The sequence below is a fragment of the Ambystoma mexicanum genome, chromosome 1p (assembly GCF_040938575.1).
Source record: "Ambystoma mexicanum isolate Mex_15411 chromosome 1p, UKY_AmexF1_1, whole genome shotgun sequence".
NCBI lineage: Eukaryota > Metazoa > Chordata > Amphibia > Caudata > Ambystomatidae > Ambystoma > Ambystoma mexicanum.
Window position 1 is genome coordinate 1,189,874,181 of NC_090921.1, and position 21,735 is coordinate 1,189,895,915.

Genomic DNA, 21,735 nt, shown 5'->3' on the forward strand with positions numbered 1-21,735 from the left:
ATACTAGACTCTATGATGGTCATTTGAATAAATTCTAAGAAGAAGCAGGACCAATGAATGAAAGAGCGGATTGGTGACATCACACAAAGTAATACTGATGTACTGACAAGAGATGCAGAGACAAGAGATTGTAGATATTCCATAAGACATCAAGAAAGTATCACAGATAAGTGACATCTCGGGCTTGAGATGAAGAAACCTATGCTACAGAAACGATGAAGAGATCAAGTAATTTTACATGTGTACAGATGCAATGAAACACAAGCAGATGAAGTGTCTTGAGGCTAGCTTAGTAGTGAATAGATTGCAGCATGCGCCAACATATACATATATAGGAATCAAGTAAAGAATGGATGTTTCCACAATGTATTGTATCAGAGCCTGGCCAGGGAAGGAAGGCCTTTTTTCAAGTGTGTCGCAGTTGAAAAACAACAAAATTACAGAAGTGTATCTTGGAGAAATGCGAGGCTGAATCAGCCCCAAGAAGCCAAGGTCTTATCAGACTGGGAGGAGCAGGCATTAGTTGCAAATCATGTGAAAGGATGAAACTCCTATTCAGAAGGCATGGCCGAAAACAAGAAAGACGTCAGAGTTTCATTAATTAGCTGTATTTTAAATGCACCAGAGCTCAGATTTGCTGTCTTCAGTCATGATGAACCACACCTACGCAGAGAGGCAGAGTGTGCCTCTACTCCCCTGTATTCTCCAGAGCTAAGAACATTTCCAAGGCCAAGTTCAAAGACTTTTTTTTTAAAATATTTTATTGATTTTATATTTTAGAAAACCAAACAACACACAACACAATACAACTGTTAATTATTTACAGAAACACAAAAGAAAATATGAAAATACTCCCCCCACCCCCCATCAAGCCAGAGCCGGCTCCATTGTATCCTCAGTCAGGGCACTGTCAGGTGGAACATTGTCCGTGGGCCCATCTTCCGAATTCTCAGATTCGTCCAAACCCTGTTGTGGGTTGGTCATAGAGGCCCCCAATTGTCGCCAGGCCAGCAAGGGCCCTATCTCCTCCTCGCCCCCTCTAGTGACCGCTTCAAACCATACCACGGATTGAGCCTCCGCCCACCTCATAAGGTCCGCCCACCATAGTTCCACTCTCGGCCTGCGAGCCGATTTCCAATCCTGCGTTTGGCCAGAACATATGCCAGGTCCCTCAGCTTGCTCAGGTGCCTAAAGTGTCTGGGCCTGGGGAAGATCCCAAGCATACACAACCAGGCAGATCCCACGTCCAACACCACTCCCCCACCTGCGAGCTTCATCTTGACCTCCTCCCAAAATCTATACACTTACGGGCAGGCCCAAAACATGTGTAGGAACCCAGCGTCCACCTCCCCACACCTGGGGCATTTTTGAGTGATCGAGCCTCCGAACCGTGCGATCTTCTGGGGAGTCAGGTAGGCCCTGTGAGTAATGTAGAACTGGAGTTGTTGGAGCCGTGCATTTCGGGACACCTTTTTATGATACCCCAGGACCCTCTTCCACTGACCCTCCGTCATGAGTCCACCCATCTCCTCCTCCCATTCAAGCCTCAGTTGGGGCAACTCTTTCCCAGCCTTCGTTCTGAGGAGTTCGTATATCCGTGATATTTCATGCCCGCCCTCTGGGACATCATACATAGTTTCAAGGTTGGCATCGGGATCATCTGCCAGTGCCGTCACCGGCCATCTCTCTCTTACTCGTTGCGCTAGCCTGGCATAGGTGATGTACTGGCCTCTGTGCACCCCCGTCTCATCCTGCAACTTTTGGAAGTCCAATGCCTCCCCCTCCCGCCATATGTCCCCGAGCGTGGCCAGGCCCACCGGCTCCCAGTGCCTACGGACAGACTGAAACAGTTGGGAGTCGTTTTCGCACAGGGCCACCAGCGGGACCTGCCAAGATAGCGGTTCTGGCTCCTCCATCAGTTTCCACGTTCTGTGCCAGACCTCCCATCCTAACCTCAATAGCCGCCCTCTTCCCGTCAGTTTATTCCTTTGTAGCCACACCACCTCTCTCAGGAAGTATGGGGCCGCATCCTCCCGCAACAACCTAGATTCCGCCGAATCTTCATCAGACAACCACCTGGCCACATACAACAGCTGCCCCGCCAGATAATATAGTTCGAAGTTGGGCAAGCCTATACCCCCCTTCTCGTACGGGTTCTGGAGCTTCCACAGGGCCACCCTATTTCTGGAGTTACCCCACACGAAGCCTCTACACATACTATGAAGTCGTACAAATAGGCTCTTGGGGATCAAATGCGGGACGTTCACGAAGAAATGCAGGAGTCTGGGAAGGACCACCATTTTCAGCAAAGCCGCCCTACCCATCATGGACAGGGGCAATCTGGACCAGAATGTCATGCTATTCCTGACCCCCTCTATTGCTCTCTCTGTGTTATGCTTGTGTACCGCTTCAATCCAGTGGTAAATATTTACCCCCAGGTACCTAAACATGTCGGTCCGCCATGGTATTGGCAACACAGGCAGCCTCTCCAGCGGGACGTCCCTGTACCCGCCCAGAGGGAACAGGCTAGATTTCCTGGGGTTCACTGATATGCCCCAGAGGACAGCATAATGATCCAGTACTTCCAGTACGTACTGCAGGTTCTCCTCCGGGTAGCGTAAGTAAAGCAGCATATCGTCCGCATAGAGAGATATTAAGTGGCTGCTGCTGGCAGTGTTAATGCCCACCTCTCCGTATTGTTGCCGCAGGCATATCGCCAGCGGCTCCAGCGCGAGTATATATAACATGGGTGACCAAGGACATCCCTGCCTGGTCCCCCTGCTGAGTTGCCAGGCATCCGAGACCGTAGCCCCAGTCTTGACCCTTGCCACCGGGCTGCTATATAACAACTGGACCCATCTGATATACCCAGGGCCCACGCCGTATCCCTGCAGGGCCGCTTTCAGCCAAGGCCATCTCACTGAATCAAAGGCCTTGACCGCATCCAGCGACACTACCGCCATCTCACCCATGTCATCCTTAGTATGGTCGATAACATGGTGCAGCCTCCTATGGTTATCGCTGATATTCCTGCCTGGGACATATCCCGTTTGATCCGGGTGGATCAGCTTGCCAATCACCTTCTTCAACCTGTTGGCTAGCACCGCCGTGAGTATTTTGCTGTCCTGGTTTAGCATGGACAGAGGTCTATAAGATCCACACTCAACAGCCGGCTTGCCTGGTTTCAGTAATGGGACAATCATGGCCTCACGGAGGGACAGCGGGAGTTCTCCCTGTTCGTATGCCTCGTTGAACAAGGCCAGCAGTGGCTGGAGCAGCTCCTGCACGTACACCTTGTAAAACTCACTAGGCAGTCCATCCGCTCCAGGTGCCTTACACGTGGAGAGGCCCCGGATCACCACCTCCAGCTCATCCGAAGTGATAGGGGCGTCCAGTTCCTCCCGCTCCAGGTCGTCTAGGGTGGGCAAGCCAATGTCCTCCAGTGTGTTCAGGATGTCCTGGCTCCTGTCCTCCCCAGTGTCCTCATACAAACGTTTGTAGAACCTGAGGAATTCCTCGTTCACCTCATCCTGAGTGCTGCGAAGACAACCGTCTTCACCACGGATCTCATGAATAACCACTCAGGGGGACTCGCTCTTGTACAGCCAGGCCAGCAGTCTGCCTGGCTTGTCGCCCCCCGCGTGCAGCCGCGCGGTGTATTTCCTATGGTTCAATCTACATAGTCGATCCCAAAGAGCGCTGCACGCCACCTGAAGGTCCCTCATCCTAGTCGTGACTTCCTGAGTGGCGTTCTCGAGACGAGCCAGGCTCTCCAATTCCCTTTCGGTGTCCTGAAGCTCCCTCCCGATACCCCCTTGAAGTCCCTTGGATTTAGAGATGGCCACTCCGCGCACCACTACCTTAAAGGCCTCCCATAGAGTTCCCGCAGAGCGCACGCTACCCGTGTTTATCTCAAAATATTCCCCGATGGCAACCCTCAGGTCTTCCTGGAATCCCTCATCCTGCAGTGCCTCCGACCGGAGCCTCCATGTGGGGACCCGAGGCCTAGGGGGTTGGTGTCGCCACTCTACCACCAGGGGCGAATGGTCCGACAATACTCGGGCCTTGTATTCCGCCCCCACTATTTCGCTCGCTATCTCGGCAGTTCCAAACACATAATCTAATCTCGTATATGAATCGTATGGCGCCGCATAGTGCGAATACTGCCTATCTATGGGGTGGAGTTTCCTCCACACATCTACCAGTCCCAGGTCTCCCAGCAATGTCCCGAGCGCCTTGGCCGCCGGCGACATTTTCCCTTTGGTATCAGCGGACTGGTCGATTTTGGGATCTAAGGCGCAATTGAAGTCCCCACCCCACACCATCGCACCCCCTACCAAGGGGCCAAGTTTGCCATAGAGTCATCTAAAGTAGGCTGCAGTATCATGATTGGGGGCATACAGGTTGAGGATGTGTACTTCTCTGTTCTCCAGGAGTCCTGTTATCGCCACCATTCTACCCTCCGGGTCCACTATCGAGTCAAGCACCCGGAACGGCACGTGTGGCGCCACCCAGGTGATGACCCCTCTAGCATACGTCGAGTACGTGGCACCCACCACCTTGCCCTTCCACTTCCTCTTGACCACCTCCAATTTCTCCCTAGTGAGGTGGGTCTCTTGTAGCAGGGCTATATCTATCCGCATCCTCTTCAGGTATAGCATTACCTTGTTCCGCTTGAGGTAACTATTGAGGCCTCGGACATTCCAGGTTACTATGCGAAGACTATCCGATGCCATCAGTTCGGTCTGTATTCAGCCCCGCCCTCCACACAATACCCCCTTGGTCTAACACTCCGCCGGCTCTTCCACCCTTGATCCCAGTCCCCCCTCCCTGTTTCCCAACTGCACACCACAGCAAACAACCCCTCCCATCCCAACAAAAGCCCAGCTCCATCCCTGGATCTCAGGCCCACCCGCGTCTGGTCTTATCCCGTATTCAAGGAGTAGGACCCCGCCGATCTAACAGCGACCTAACTAACTAGATATGTTACTACTGGGGACAAAGGAAGCCTCTTGGAGCTCCCAACCAAGTAACCACGGGTAGGCACGCCCAATGGGCCAGCCAGTCAGCACCACATCATACGCTTCAAATACCGTATAAATGACTATATTCAAGTCCCAATGTCTCGGCCCCATTGCCCTAGGCGACCCAGCCGTAAGCTACTTATCTTCCGTAGTCTCTGCCTCGATGCCCGGTTCTTGAGGACTGCCCAGCGCGTCTAGCCAGTCCATCGCTTCAGTCGGTGTTTCAAAGAACAGGGATCTGCTTCTGTAGGAAACTTTCAATTTGGCCGGCTAGAGTAGCATATAGCGATGGCCAGCTTCACGAAGTCTCCTTTTCACCGCCCCGAAGTGCATCCGACTCCGCTGTACTTGTAGCGTGTAGTCAGGGTAGGCCGTGATCTTGGCCGATCCTCTGTCAATCGTTCCCCCTTTTCGAAAGAATTCAAGAATCTTTTCGCGATCTCGGTAGTTCAGAATTTTCGCGATCACCGGCCACGGGGGGGCCCCAGGAGGCGGCCTCCTGGTTAGGGCCCTATGCGCCCTCTCGACTGCAAACCCCTGGGTCAGTACCCCGCCGGTAATCTCTTGCAAAAACATGGATTCCACAAATTCCGTGGGTTCTGGCCCTTCGGTTCCTTCAGGTAGGCCCACGATGCGAATATTGTTGCGCCTGGCACGTCCCTCCGCCTGCTCCGCTCTGTCCTCCAGGTTGCCCACCCGTTGCACAAGGGCGTGTAGTTCCTTTTTATGAGCAGCGCAGTCTTCCGTGTTCGTGGCCGTCTCCTTCTCGATGGTCCCCGTGCGCTCCGAGATCGCCCTCACATCCAGTCTAAGCAGATTCACCTCCTCCTGGACGGCACCGATCTTAAGGTTTAAGCCTTCCTGTAACTCTTTCATGGCGAGGCCCAACTTGGTCTCCCATGACACTTTTAAGTCCTCAATCGCCGCCAGCACCTCCTGTATCATGCCCGGTGACTCCGCGGCTGTCACGGGGGTCTCTTTGTTCTTGCCTCCTTCCGCCCCTGAGGGGGACTTGGCGTAAGCCTCCATCGTGGGCTGTTTGGCCTTGGGTTTCACACCTCTCGTGGTCATGTTGTTGTATGAGTCGGGCGGGGGCCCGTCCCGCCAGGCACCGAAGGGGAGTCACGCCACTCAATGCTCAAAGCCTGGCCCACCCGACCATAGGGCATCCAACACGCCCGGAGCACCCCAACCACCGGGCACACGGTCCCATCGTCACAGCTACATCCGTTCGGCCCTCCAGCTCGCTGGGCCACCGTGCGTCCTAGGCGGCGCTCACGTGTACTAGTCCCCAAGCAAAGGGACCCATGGGTCCTGCACTCGTTATCGCGACACTGACTTCACGATCCTCGGTGTTCGCAACGTGTCGCTGCCATTTTGTCTTGTCTGCCTGCTCAGGGCTCGTCCCAGTCAATCGCATTTATTTTGGTTCCTGGGTCTCCCAGACATCACAAACTTTCACCGGGTGTAGTGGTGGCATTCCCACACCTGGACATCGATTTCCAGCGTCGGCCGGCCCCCGTGGACGTACCCCTCCATCAGGATCAAAACAGGATCAGCGGAGCTCCTCCAGAGTGCGACTCCTTACATGGCCGTCCAAGCCACGCCCCCCCAAGTTCAAAGACTTATTGACATGCAGGCCACTGAGGTGATGATAGATGATATGCTCATTGGTCAGAAGCTATGGTTGTGACCAGCTCACCAGCACCTGGAAGTCCAGCCTGCGTGCTGCTAACATGGTTGAAAAAGTAATGTAAGAGTGCCAACCAACGGTAGGGGGCCATATGATTGACAGCCCTATAGTTTGTGTAACCAATGGGACGTTGTGTATTTAGTGACATTCATAATGACTTGGATGGGCTTAGTAGTCCCACCTGATGTTAAGGAGCCTATCACTTTCTAGACTAGTATGGAAAGTATACCTAGATGTTCCCTTTAAGCCTATCACATTTGCCACTAGGTTTTGTAGTTTGCCACTTAGGAGGACGTTAGTAAGTATGTAGGTTAATGTCATCAATGACAAGGTTTTTCTAGAAGTATGATGTTTTTTGGTAAATGCAATGAGAGACCTTGCTATGAGACGTCTGTTGATGTCCATTGTACTCCCTGTTTTACATAATTGATAATAAAACCGTCAACTTTGCCAACTTCCCGAGTCATTTAGATTATTGATGTTTCAGTAACTTCTGCATCCCCATTCATCTCAAGGTATTGCTACCTCATGATAAAGGGCGGGGTCGGCTGTCCCAGTTCAACATGATTCAAGAGTCCATGAAACCACAGAAATGCATTGAGAAGTGGGCGGTGCCAAGATGTGAAATAACATGATTCAAGAGTTCATGAAAGCACATGAATGCATTGAGAAACGGGTGGTGCGACAATCTCAAGGCACTGTCTCAGGTTGCTGAATGAGGCAGGGACCGCCAGAACATCTGAAGGGAGAATGAGAATTAGCAGAGGAAGGGACAGTAATCCATCCGCAGGGTGACGGGCAGCAGACAACAAGGGGGGGAGCAGGAGTGAACGAGGCTTGAGGGGAGAAGGATCAGGGAGTGAGGGGTGGTGGAGCAACAACAATTCAAGGAGTGATGACACAGCCAGAGAACGGGACTGTGAGTGGGGGAGTGCCATTAGGACAGTAAGCTGGAACAGTACTTTGATCAATGGATGTGCAAGCTGCTTTGTCTTCTTACCTTGTTATGCCATGATTGTGATGTAAGGCACAAGGAACGAACTGAGGTAGATGGTGGATACACTGGGGAAGGTTTGAAATGCGTGGTCCATGGCCCTACCAGGCCCGGACAGGATCAGACAGGACTTGACTCTTTGATGGTCCAGCGAGAGCTATCTGGCTCCGTCATAGCAGTAAGGGATGTAGACCTGCCCAGCCAATCGTGGCGGCAGGGACGGGACACGTGGGCTAAGGTTCCAAAACATCTGATGTTCCATGCCGCACGGTCACTCATCTTCAAGATCCCATAGCTCTGCTTGCAGGCACCATCAGGCAAGGTGTAAGTGGGTGGAGGGTTGCATTCCCAACTGCAGGATAGAGAAATAAGCACCAAAGGTGCAGGAGGAAATGCACCTTATATGGGTCATCAGCCATTGATGGGGCCTGTGAGCACATTCCGGCACCGTTGTAGCAGTAAGGGTTATAGACCCGCCTAGCCATTCATGGCGGCACTGACAAGACACGTGGGCTAAGATGCTAAAACAGCTGATGTTCCCTGCCACATGGTCGGCCATCTTCAAAGCCCAATAGCTCTGCTCGCAGGTACCATCAGGTGAGATGTAAGTGGGTGGTGGGTTGTGTTCCAGCTGCAGGAGGCAATGCACCTTATATACGTCATTGGCCCTTGATCGGGCCGGCGAGCGCCATCCGCCTCCGTCGTAGCAGTAAGGGATGTAGACCTGACCAGCCAATCATGGTGGCAGGAAGGGTACACGTCAGCTAAGATGCTAAAACAGCTGATGTTCCATGCTGCACAGTTGGCCATCTTCAAAGCCCCATGGGTCTGCTTGCAGGCACCATGAGGCGAGGAGTAAGTGGGTGGAGTGTTGCGTTCTCGGTTGCATGATACAGGAAGAAGCATCAAAGGATAGAGTCAAAGCGATACCACCATTGTTTCTGTGAATAGGGTTTACTTTGTGCTTGGTGGGGTGCTGGTTGTTTGCGTGGTGCGTCCCTCCACACGCACGCGTTTTTTTCTCATTTTCCCCCTTTAATGGGGATTTTGCATGTTTTGCCCCAGTTGTATTCTTTGCGCTGGCCCTTCCCCTGCTTTGCGTCCAGTGTCGTGCACAGTGCTCCTGCATAGCTCTAAGTTTTGAAGGGACAAAACCTATTTTGCGTGGCAAAAAGTGTACGTTTGCAGCGCAAAGTCACTTTGTACCGTGCTAAACCTTTTGTAAATCAGGTCCTTAAACTCATCCTCTGAGCACCTTTCAAAATTATTTCCCATTTAATGTAATGTATTTTCACCTAGAGCTCATTTTCCCCTAGTCTTTTTGCTAATGGAAACATATTTTCTTATGCACTAATGGTGGGCGAAATTACCATTGGCAGAATGGAATTTGACCAATAATTCTGTTCCGCTGGCTGGGCAGTGTGTCACTTTTTTCTGCCACACGTTTTCTGGTTTTTTTCTGGTTCTGCTGTGGAAATTTCGTTTTTCCCATAAATATGTTTTTTTGTCCAAATTTCACAGAAAAACAGACATTTTGGGGAAGACGCGAAATTTTCATGGGCGAAATACCTCTTTTCCCACCCAGAAAGTCATTTTTCAAAAACGAAATTTTGAAAAACACATTTTTGGTGGGCAAAGGCCCCAAATTGCCAATTCTGTTCGAAATGCAACATTTGTGGAGCTTATAGATAAATACAGCTCTGAACTCTTCATTTTGACCAAATAAATGTATCCAGGAATATGTCCAACACCAGTTTCAGTTTTACTTTAGACGGTGGAATACTGACATTTTTAACCAATTTTTGCAATATATCAGCTCCCAGTCTGGGAGCCACTTCCCACAATGTTGCCATGACAAGAAATTGAGGGTTTATCCCATAATGTAGAAAAACAAGATTAAACAATATTGAGATTACACATCATGTATATTATCGTAAAGACCCTTCTCGAAAAAGTGAGACTTTCTGGACTGTTTAATTTTGATATAATATCTTGGTGGTTCCTGTAGGGAAGGCATGATATTAAACAGTAAGACAGGCGCAAGTGATCACAGTTCAAGGGTGTTTATTGAACTTCAATTGGGTTTGAAAAATGACTATCTAATCCTAAATCTAAACGTAGGAGCAAGCTACGACCATCAAATAATAATAATACAGTCCTAGTCGAGTGTGTCAACATAAAAGAGCCTATACTAATAAACCTATTGCCAAGCCTTACGTTGAAATACAAATAGTGTGGGAAACAATTTTATGCAAAAGAAAAGCGTTGGAGACATGATATGCCATGATATTCAAGTCGTTGGCTTCACTATGCAACATTTTCTGCACGGGGCAAGGTAGGCACACTGCAGCTCAGCACACTCTCTAGCTTCTCCAGCACGAGAATGCAGTTAGAAACTTCAACATCAGGGCCTTCTGTGCCAAAGTCTCTTTGTCATTCAAAGGGCCTCATTACGAGTCTGGAGGTAGCCGTGCTGGAAAAACCGGCAGGCTGCCACCAGACCCGAAATACCATTTCACCTCCATGACTGGGCTTGGACCAAATTCGTGAACTTTAGACTGTGCATGTAATTTTGCTTGACCCGTCATAGGACCACTTCAATTCACATTTATTTGTTCTCTTTCAATCCATCTCCCTCTGTCAGGCTCGGACCATATTTATCTACTTTTGTGACTTCTCAACTGGATACCATACAGAGAACTTTGATTGAGCACCCACGCGGTGCCGGACCACTCTGGCATATGTATTGTAGCTTGCTTTATAGTTAAATCCTTCATCAGCAGTTCAACTTCACTTGTGTCTCTTATCACATGCGTTTTAACAATGTTCGTTCCAGCGCTCGCAATACAATATTGCTGCTTGCAACCTTGGCTTCAACACAGACCGGTCTTGTATTGCTCTCCCTAACTCAATGCATGTGTTGACTTCATTGAAGCTGCTTTGTTCTTTGAGCCAAGGACGGAACCACAGCGGATGGTGATTCTGCCCGCCTTGATAATTGATGTGGGAGGGTCCTGGGTATCTCTGACACAAAATGCAGAATTCTTTAGCCTGGTTTCCTGCTCTTATGCTTTCTATTCGAGGTCTCTGGAAAGTAACAGTTCCTTTTCGAAAAAAGGTCAAGGGAATTTCCCTTCTTGCAATCCCCTTCTGCTGTGCCGTCTTTCCTTTCTCGTTCAGCTGCTGTCTCGAATCTGCTGTTTCCTCATGTGCTTTGCCTCGCTCAGAGTGTGCTCTCGTGCTACACCTTTTATCTGTGTTGAGAAGTGAAATGGAAGTCAGGTGTGTGTGATAGTCAGTAATTGTCTGGCCTCGTCTGACTATTGTGTTCAGACACATCAGGTATACTGCTCTGGTGTTAGTCTGTTTTCTCTCGTAGCGGGCTATCCATGAGAAAGTGTTTGTGTTGTAAAGGGGGGATAGAGCTCCTAAATATCCTGCCCACTAGGATGGGGTAAAGGAGTTACAAGGAAGGGGATACCACGTCTCACCATCTGGTGTCCCACTCCACTCCACTCCCTGAAGACCCCTCACCCAGGTGATCCTCCTGCACTTGTCCACCCCAGGAACTGGATCCAAAAGCGATGGCGTGTCCTGGCCACCCAGATGACAGATCCCCTGGGACTAGTGGATGAGACACCTTCGGCTTTCTCGCATTCCACCTTAAGTAGTCAAAGCAAGAATGTCCTTGATTGAATCATATTGGCTGGTATTTGGAAATCCAAATTGTCCTGTTCCCACATGTTCACATTTTTCGAAGGAGGTTGCAGGCTATTTCCATCACCCCAAGGAAAAGTATGAATTGAAAAGAGCTCAATTGGCAGAAAAAGAGAAATAGTGCACATGTCAAATTAGGTAAAATAATATGAAGGGAAACTTTGAAAACACATGTTTTAATGATGTTTATATTAGCCCAAATGATAGAATTAATCTCTTGTGAAGACTGTATGAGGTTAGTTGGCATGCATTTCAGCATAATGTTCAGTACACTGAATTGCTCTTTACATATGCCTCAGGCCAAAGACAAGAAACAGTTTATTGTGAAATCTTTAAAATGGTAAAATTCCCGTAAGAAAGGCAAACGACATAGAGTGTTTGACGTAGGGGAGAATCTGTTTGAAGAGCAACATCATAAAATAAGCGCATTTTCTATTAATTTGAAATAATGAAAATACCTGTAACTAATTTCCAATTCTGACAGCATTTGCACAATGCTGGATTGCAAGATCAAAAAGATGAGAATAGGGTACACCATTACAAAACCTTTTCTTCAAATATGTTCTCCTTTTTTTTACACAATTATAAAAATACGTTGAAACATTTTAAAACAATACATCTTTTTAAAAAGCTAAAGTACTTGTTTTTTTCCTTTAAAATATATCTGGAAAGCTTGCTAAAAATGTGTCAATATATTTTCATAACTTTTTTAAATTTGAGAAAATTGTGTTTCCTTTGTACAGGGTGAGAAGATATTTTACAATGTTACTTGTACAATTTTAAATGTATGTTATCAAATTATCAAATTAATTTTTTCCAACATTATTGATTTATATTCTTCAAATTTTATTTGACATTTGAAAAAAATGTCATACATTGAATGAATGTGTTATAGAGCCAGATATCAGTGCTCGACTAATCTCAGTGTTGAAGAATACATTTACCTCAAATAAAATGTTTGATAAAAATACATTTTGAGGTTAGGAATTCTGCATTTGTATTTAAAAATGTATCATAGTTTCTTGGAAAGATGTAAATTATTGGTTCAGTGTTAAGTTACATATGCCTTTTATCATTTCTATACAAAATGACTTTTCTTGTACAGAAGTATACAAGTTATGTATCCTTTTTTTAAAACAAAAGTGGAAATTATATAACGTTTTAATAAAGCTTTAGAATGTATTTGTTGATATGCCACAGGATTTTTTTCATTTAATAAGATCTTAGTTCATTGGGCGGTGCTTTTCCTTGGTTTGCCACATTCACAGATGCAGCACTCGTAAATTGTCAAGCATCAGACATAACTCCTGTTACTACTAGTCCGCCCTCATCCTGGAACAGAGACGGTTTATTCAGCAGAGGGTTGAATGGAGCAGCTTAGAATATCTCTGAGCTTCCTAAGTAGTATCCTTGCAAGGGTGTTGCCGGGCTGCATGATGTGTATTAGCAGATGGATGCTATTACGTCTGAGCAAGGCTATCAGTTGAAAATGAATCTATTCGGTGATGTTGAAGACACAAATCATTAATACGTGTTTCCTTTTCTATGTTATTCTTCCTGTCTATAACAGAAGGCCCACAGGATGGAAGCAGCACAGGTGAGAAAACAGAGCAGCCAAAGTGGGAGTACAATCATAATTTGTCCACGTCCTGCCATGGGTGCAACCAACAAGGGACAGGTGTGTGGGAATCAGATGATGAAAGGTTCATGGAAATACAGGTAGCATGATCTGCTGAAAGCTTCTAGTGGGATATATAACCTGAAAGATCATATGATCAAACAGCAGAAAATACCCTCTCAAAAAGTCAGAGTGGGTAATTATCATTTAAATACTAAGTTGGGCAAAGGGGACTTCTTACATTATCACTTCCATGCAAAAACCTGCCCTCCATGCAACTGTGTGTATTACCACTACATAGTGTAAAACAAAACCGTGACAAGAGGCGAGAATGGCTTTACACCTTTGTTTTGTGTGGAAACAAGTGCAAATGTCTAAAGCAAATGACGATTGAAGAAGACATTTGCGTGGAGTCTTATAAAAGGTGTCTTCTTTCACCAGGTGTTTAAAAAGTAGCTCGATTGCAGAGGAATCCATTGGTTTATTGCGAGCATGAAAATGTTTAGTGCTGTTTTGGGGTGGAGTGGGGATGCATGGTGGACATTTTCGTGCGCTCAGCACCACCTCTCCATCTCAAAACAATGAGGAAATCCCTCCAGTTAAGTAATGTTGTTATAAAAAGGCATAGCACATAACACCAGTCTTAACACCTTGTTTATTAAGCTGGATAACTTGCAAAATGACCCCAAGAATGTTCTCAGTTTGCAGAACATTGTTGTGGGTAAAACTATCCATACCTCCCCACCAAAGCAACTCCATAGCCCCCAAAGTCACTACCTTACTGCACTCCAACAAATAGAAAACATGTTAATATGGCCCCTCGCCCTGTGGGGTCCTAGTGGGCCACAGCAGAGCAATGTGGCACATTATATGCCCTGCAGAGAAAGCAGCACCATGACATCCCTTGCAGGAACCTTATTTGTGACCGAGGGTTAAACCCACTGTTAGGGAGAATTCTCTGTTTAGGCTGAATTTCCTAACCTAGTGAGTCCCCCAGCAGCTTTGCTGGATTTCTGGAGTTTGTTTTTTTCTATCCTGCCAAGAGTGAGACTCTTTTCTCCCACTCTTGGACATGTATGTGTGTAATTCCTTTGAAATGTCAATGTGTTCGATGGGCTATGGGGTCTTTTACTCCATAGGGTCTCATATGTTTTTCTATGTGTGTTACACCGCATCCTACGTGCCGTAACACTGGGGCGTCCTAGCGGACCCCAACCATAGACTCCATACCCGGGGACTGACTACTGTCTCCCCGGGCATGTAAAGTCACCATTGGCTTTACTAGACCTAAATTTACTAACAGAACTAGTACAAACCATCTTATTGTGGACGTACTAGTAGGGGTAATTCGATTACTCCTAGATCTGTTACTCGAGGGGGCACTGTCCCGTCCCCCCTCGTCGAGTTTTGGCTGGTGGCAGTGGAAACTACTTGTTATGTTCGACCCCGAACATAACCCTATGGAATTCGTCCCATTGTTGGAGATTGACCCTTTTTCTCGTTAATCTCTAACGTACCACCGGTCTCCTTATCTTAAATAAGTTTATCGGATGATATTTTCTGCCAGAACTCGGTTTTTAAAATGGCGTCTGTGTCGTCTCTGTGACTCCTAAATCAAAGGTTGAGCCCTTTGTTCCACTTTTGGCGGGCCTCTGGACAGAGACCCTCCAAAGTGGTGCCATTCTGTCTGGGTTACCACAGCGGTGTGGGAGGGGGTTTAGGCACCCTGGACCGAGTTGCCTTGCCAAATCCGGTCGCACTCTGGAGTGATTGGCCCAAGTGGTGAGCCTTCCCGCTCACCACTTAGCATGTGTTGATTGACAGCTAGGCTGAATGAATGGGGATTTTCTGCATAAAAGCAGGGCTTTGGGACTGGATCTTCAGAAGTCGCCACAGGACCTAAGAATCCGACGAGGGTAACGCTGAGCCGACCTGCACAATGACACCTCCGGTGGAGCCCTGCGGAACCGACTCACCACTTCCCGACGACAGAGGAGATCTCCCTGCCGGAGAGTCTCTTCCCCTGGCTGGTGGGAACAACCAGTCCCCTTTGCTTTTTATTCGCCTCAGGACGCAGTGGTCAAATTGCCCGTGCAGAGCACCTCGGCAACCGGATAGCCACTACCCCTGTACCGTGACCAAAAGGTGGTGCCTTGTGACGGAGCATTCCGCGGCTGGTCTCTTCCCTGGTGGTGCACCGGACTTCACTTTTCTTCGACGACGAGATCATCTTTACTCTTGGCAAAGACCCGACGTGCATCCACCACCAGGAACAACTGCCCTCCACAACAAGGTACCGTGTCCGCCTGGCTTCCCTTTCGATCGGTTCGAGTGAGGTGTCTTAATCCTCTCCGTTCCGTTGGGTCGCCTCCAAGCTTTTCTCATTTATTGTTCTGAACTGGTTCAATCTGCCGATAACAATTTGCTACAAAGACTTGAATGCATCTCCCCTAGGGACTTTTTGGGACATCGCGCCTTGCCTCTCTCCGAGTGGGCCTGGCCTCTGAACTTGATGATCTATTGTGATTCTTGCCTTCCTGCCTTGCATTTTATCCGCAAAGGATTGAACTGTGTTGATTTCGTAACCTGCTTATTTTTCTCTCCCGTCCTAACTAATATTAGAGTGTCATCTAGGTTGAGGTATACACTTCTGTCTGAAAATAAGTGGTACCAGTAGAACCTAGAGTTGTCGAAATATTGTTAGGGGGATTGATCGTTTTCTTCTTCGTAGAGCAATTGTGTTTGATTTGTTTGCCGTGATAGAGCCTTAGTGTTTTTCATAGATGTTTTGATTATAAAGAAATACCTTAATATCTTTACACTAAGCCTCGTTGCGTGTTTGCTTGTCTTGCTGTGAAGAATTGCCCTATTTTGTATACTCCACATACTGCTCAACTTTTCTTGAGAGAAGTCTGACTGCTCAGCCACAGCTACCAAGTGAATCTGTGTGGTGCAGACTGCTACCAAGTGGGTTCACCGCCAAACGCCTGTAGTCCTAAATCTTTTGCAGTGGTCCCAGAGGGAACTGCACAGGTTTCCGCCTAACACCCACAACTTTTCGAGATGAACTTCTGGAAAAGTTACGCATCGCCCCAAAATTACGTAGTTCACATCACCCCAAGACTAGTTCACCTAGCCCTATGGTTGAGAAGGTATGGATCATTTTCACTATTGCTTTTCGTTACTTCAGGAAGCTTCAGTAGGATGAAGACCCACGTTAAACAGCCAAACTTAAAGTTCATAACCATTTATGACCGTGTTGCAAAATGCTGTACATGGTTGTATGAGCAAATAGTTCAGAAGTGTACACTCAGATTTCTCTCTTCACTGTGAGATTGACAAAACACTTAGATGAAGAAACCCACATGTCTGTGTATTTAACACTGGGAGGGGTGTGTGTGTGGTCAAACCTGGCGGGATTGACACCTCCCACCTGCAGAACTCGGAATCAGCCGGTCCAGAAACAACAGGTGGTGGCGGATTTACCAGCACCATTGTTGCCGGAACAGCAGGGTCATAATGAGGCCCAAAGTCTCTTATTTCAGAGGGCCTGATGCAACACAACAAGTTCCTTTCTTCTCCGGATTTTTACTTATACACCTTTTGGGTGATGTATTGTTCACCCCGGGTCCCCCTCCACTGGGCTCAGACCCACTTTTATACAACACATTCAATTGTTCTCCCTCTGCCGGGCTCGGACTAAATTCATGAACTTTACACAGTGCGTGGAATTTTGCTTGACCCGTCGCAGGACCACTTCAATTCACATTTATTTGTTCTCTTTCAATCCATCTCCCTCCATCAGGCTCGGACCATATTTATCTAATTTTGTGACTTCTCAACTGGATACCATAAAGAGAACTTTGATTGGGCAAATCCTTCATCAGCAGTTCAACTTCACTTGTGTCTCTTATAACATGCGTTTTAACAATGTTCTTTCCAGCGCTCGCAATACAATGTTGCTGCTTGCAACCTTGGCTTCAACACAAACCGGTGTTATATTGCTCTCCCTAACTCAATGCCTATGTTGACTTCATTGAAGCTGCTTTGTTCTTTGAGCCAAGGACAAGAAACAGTTGATTGTGAAATCTTTAAAATGGTCAAATTCCCGTAAGAAAGGCAGAGAACATAGAGTGTTTGACGTAGGGGAGAATCCGTTTGAAGAGCAACATCATAAAATAAGCGCATTTTCTATTCATTTGAAATAATGAAAATACCTGTAACTAATTTCCAATTCTAACAGCATTTGCACAAGGCTGGATTGCAAGATCAAAAAGATGAGAAGAGGTTACACCATTGCAAAACCTTTTCTTCAAATATGTTCTCCTTTTTTTTACACAATTATAAAAATACGTTGAAACATTTTAAAATAATACATTTTTTTAAAAATATATCTGGAAAGCTTGCTAAAAATGTGTTAATATATTTTCATAACTTTTTTAAATTTGAGAAAATTGTGTTTCTTTGTACAGGGTGAGAAGATATTTTACAATTTTACTTGTACAATTTTAAATGTATGTTATCAAATTATCAAATTAATTCTTTCCAACATTACTGATTTATATTCTTCAAATTTTATTTGACATTTGAAAAAAATGTCATACATTGAATGAATGTGTTGTAGAGCCAGATATCAGTGCTCGACTAATCTCAGTGTTGAAGAATACATTTACCTCAAATAAAATGTTTGATAAAAATACATTTTGAGGTTAGGAATTCTGCATTTGTATTTACAAATGTATCTTAGTTTCTTGGAAAGATGTAAATTATTGGTTCAGTCTTAAGTTACATATGCCTTTTATCATTTCTATACAAAATGACTTTTCTTGTACAGAAGTATACAAGTTATGTATCCTTTTTTTAAAACAAAAGTGGAAATTATATAACGTTTTAATAAAGCTTTAGAATGTATTTGTTGATATGCCACAGGATTTTTTTCATTTAATAAGATCTTAGTTCATTGGGCGGTGCTTTTCCTTGGTTTGCCACATTCACAGATGCAGCACTCGTAAATTGTCAAGCATCAGACATAACTCCTGTTACTACTAGTCCGCCCTCATCCTGGAACAGAGACGGTTTATTCAGCAGAGGGTTGAATGGAGCAGCTTAGAATATCTCTGAGCTTCCTAAGTAGTATCCTTGCAAGGGTGTTGCCGGGCTGCATGATGTGTATTAGCAGATGGATGCTATTACGTCTGAGCAAGGCTATCAGTTGAAAATGAATCTATTCGGTGATGTTGAAGACACAAATCATTAATACGTGTTTCCTTTTCTATGTTATTCTTCCTGTCTATAACAGAAGGCCCACAGGATGGAAGCAGCACAGGTGAGAAAACAGAGCAGCCAAAGTGGGAGTACAATCATAATTTGTCCACGTCCTGCCATGGGTGCAACCAACAAGGGACAGGTGTGTGGGAATCAGATGATGAAAGGTTCATGGAAATACAGGTAGCATGATCTGCTGAAAGCTTCTAGTGGGATATATAACCTGAAAGATCATATGATCAAACAGAAGAAAATACCCTCTCAAAAAGTCAGAGTGGGTAATTATCATTTAAAAACGAACAGGGTAATTCATAGAATTTCGCACAAAAGTGGCGCACGCGGCTGGCGCACAGTGTCCCCGTGCGATACACTGCGCCAGCCGCGTGCGATAAAATCCATTTCATCGCACAGCGTATTCATGGATTCCAGCCTCCAAAACCAGCCGTGGCGCAGAGTGATGCAGCGACCCTGCAGCAGCGCCAGTTACGCCCTCAAGAACGCCCTCGCGCAAGGAAAAGCCTTCAAAATTCCCAATTCATCGCAAAGGGCGGCGCTAACCCTGGACCAGTTCACAGGGCTGCCAAACAGCAAATGCCAAGCGGGGAACGTGTATTTCAGTGGTTCGCGGGAAGTTTCACACACGATTGTCCTGGGTACGTGTACATCAGGGGTGCGCCTGAAGTAACACACGCAAGTCCATCAGGGCACGTGTATTCCAGGGGTGCGCGGGAAGTATCACACGCAAAATAAGCAGGGTACGTGTATTTCAGGGGTGCGCGGGAAGTATCACACACAATTCCATCAGGGTACATGTATTTCAGGGTGCACGGGAAGTATCACATGTGATTCCATCAGGGCACGTGTATTTCAGGGGTGCGCGGGGAGCACTACACGTGAATTGGCCATGTGAGTCCTCCCAGGTGTTCCCTCTACACCCGCCATGGCCCCTGCAGCCAGCCCACACCACAGGGGACCACCCTGCACCCCTGCTCATGTCCCGCAGGCAGCCCATCCACCATGGCCATGCCCCCCAGCCAAGCCACATGTCACCTTGCACTACAGATCAACAACACATGTCTCCCAGCACCCTCACCCCCCAGCACTGTGGGGCACCTGCCAGCAGGCCCCCACACATGTCCAACTCATGTCCCCCTGCACCCCCACCCCCCAGCACTGTGGGGCACCCTCCACCAGGCCCACACTCATGTCTCCCAGCACCCCCACCCCCCAGCACTGTGGGGCACCCTCCACCAGGCCCCCACTCATGTCCCCCTGCACCCCCACCCCCCAGCACTGTGGTGCACCCTCAACCAGGCCCCCACTCATGTCTCCCAGCACCCCCACCAGTCAGGGGTGCCCTCCACCAGGCCCCCACTCATGTCCCCCTGCACCCCCAACACTGTGGTGCACCCTCCACCAGGCCCCCACTCATGTCTCCCAGCACCCCCACCCCCCACCAGTCAGGGGCACCCTCCACCAGGCCCCCACTCATGTCCCCCTGCACCCCCATCCCGCAGCACTGTGGGGCACCCTCCACAAGGCCCCCACTCATGTCTCCCAGCACCCCCACCCCCCACCAGTCAGGGGCACCCTCCACCAGGCCCCCACTCATGTCTCCCAGCACCCCCACCCCCCACCAGTCAGGGGCACCCTCCACCAGGCCCCCACTCATGTCCCCCTGCACCCCCACCCCCCAGCACTGTGGGGCACCCTCCACCAGGCCCCCACTCATGTCCAACACATGTCCCCCTGCACCCCCACCCCCCAGCACTGTGGGGCACCCTCCACCAGGCCCCCACTCATGTCTCCCTGCACTCCCACCCTCCTGCATCGAGGGGCACCCTCCACCAGGCCCCCACTCATGTCTCCCAGCACCCCCACCCCCCAGCACTGTGGGGCACCCTCTACCAGGCCCCCACTCATGTCCAAATCATGTCTCCCAGCACCCCCATCCCCCAGCACTGTGGAGCACCCTCCACCAGGCCCTCACTCATGTCCCCCTGCACCCCCACCCCCCAGCACTGTGGGGCACCCTCCACCAGGCCCCCACTCATGTCCAACTCATGTCTCCAAGCACCCCCACCCCCCAGCACTGTGGGCCCCCCTCCCCCAGGCCCCCAATCATGTCTCCCAGCACCCCCACCCCCCACCAGTCAGGGCACCTGCCAGCAGGCCCCCACACATGTCCCCCAACCAACATGTCATCACAACCTAGATCCCTGGCCCTTATGGGAACAACAATGGTAAGCATTGGTCTAATTATTCACCAAAAAGGGTTCAACAATAATATTATTTTGTTTAAACACCTTATTGATGTTAAAAGTGTTTTCTTTTTCAACAGTTCACGTTGCAATAGGAACAGCACATTAACTTTCATCTCTGTGCTGCAATTGTGAATAATTTTTCTTCACGGATTGTGCTCATCCTCAATATATAGGTGAGCCTTCCGCTCTAAACTAAAAGTTATCACTAATCAAAGAAAATAACTTCAAGACTTCCATATAAATTAATCGTTATATTAGAACTAGATGCTCAAAATAAATAGACCTTAAAAATGACTAATGAGTGGGAAGATGGCACGGAGGACGATTGGCGCATAGGGGATTCAGTTGAGGAGGGGTCTGAGCAAGCCCCATCAAACAGAGGAATCCGGCCTGGGTGACCTGTCCCAGTAGGCCGACGCGGTCAACGAGCCATTCGAGATGACGTGCAGTCTCCTCATGAAAAGACTGCAGGTCACCTCGCATGGCCCGTTGACGCAACGCCACACCAGTCAGGACAGGCTCAACCCAGACCCGGATAGCCACGTCCACAGGCAGAGGAAGGCCAGTTGTTGTGAGCTCATCCCCTGCCTGAAAACGGGTCTGGACATAGGCATCCCTGCTGGTGCAAGATGATGCAGTGACAGGATCTGGGACAGGATTGCACACAGGCACCTCCGCAGCGGCCTGTGCTGCCTCCTGTCCCTGGTCCTGCACTGCACCACTAGCACCAGTGGAATCCCCACCTCCAGACCCCATCTCTGTTGCTTGCATGCCCTCCTCCTCCACCAAACCCCTCACCAACCTGGATGACTCCGTGCCATCTTCCCCCGTTGGTTCCGACCTTGGTTCCGACCTCCTCCTCTTGGACCTCCCCCCGGCAGCTGCGGCCTGGGACGCGGCACCGGACTCCTTTCTCCCCGACGAGATCACAACCTGGGAGGGGAGCCGGGCCTTGCGTCTCCGGCTGGCGGTGCGATCCCCGCCGCTGTGCTCCACAGCACCTTCTCCGCCCTCTTCATCAGTTGACGCTGCAGACAGGGAGAAATAAAACACAGGCATCAGGGCACTGTACAATGGACACATACACACATGACAGTTGTACATGAGTGGCATTGGCAAACCTCAGACATGGCATCACAATCGCCAACACACCTGTCATT

The 21,735-nt window shown here is 48.4% G+C and overlaps 1 protein-coding gene across 13 annotated transcripts in view; it reads left to right on the forward strand.

The window, feature by feature from the left end:
* LOC138451221 (variant surface antigen F-like) overlaps positions 1-21,735 on the forward strand; it is a 342,866-nt gene that overhangs the window by 249,139 nt on the left and 71,992 nt on the right. For 4 of the 13 annotated variants that reach the window (XM_069604903.1, XM_069604905.1, XM_069604900.1 and 1 more), the window contains 2 exons: positions 12,999-13,025; positions 18,346-18,372. In XM_069604903.1, the coding sequence (XP_069461004.1) occupies positions 12,999-13,025; positions 18,346-18,372 (54 nt within the window). Of the gene's footprint in view, positions 1-12,998; positions 13,107-18,345; positions 18,454-21,735 lie in introns of all 13 variants that reach the window. The other 9 variants (XM_069604894.1, XM_069604893.1, XM_069604895.1 and 6 more) reach the window with 4 other exon arrangements.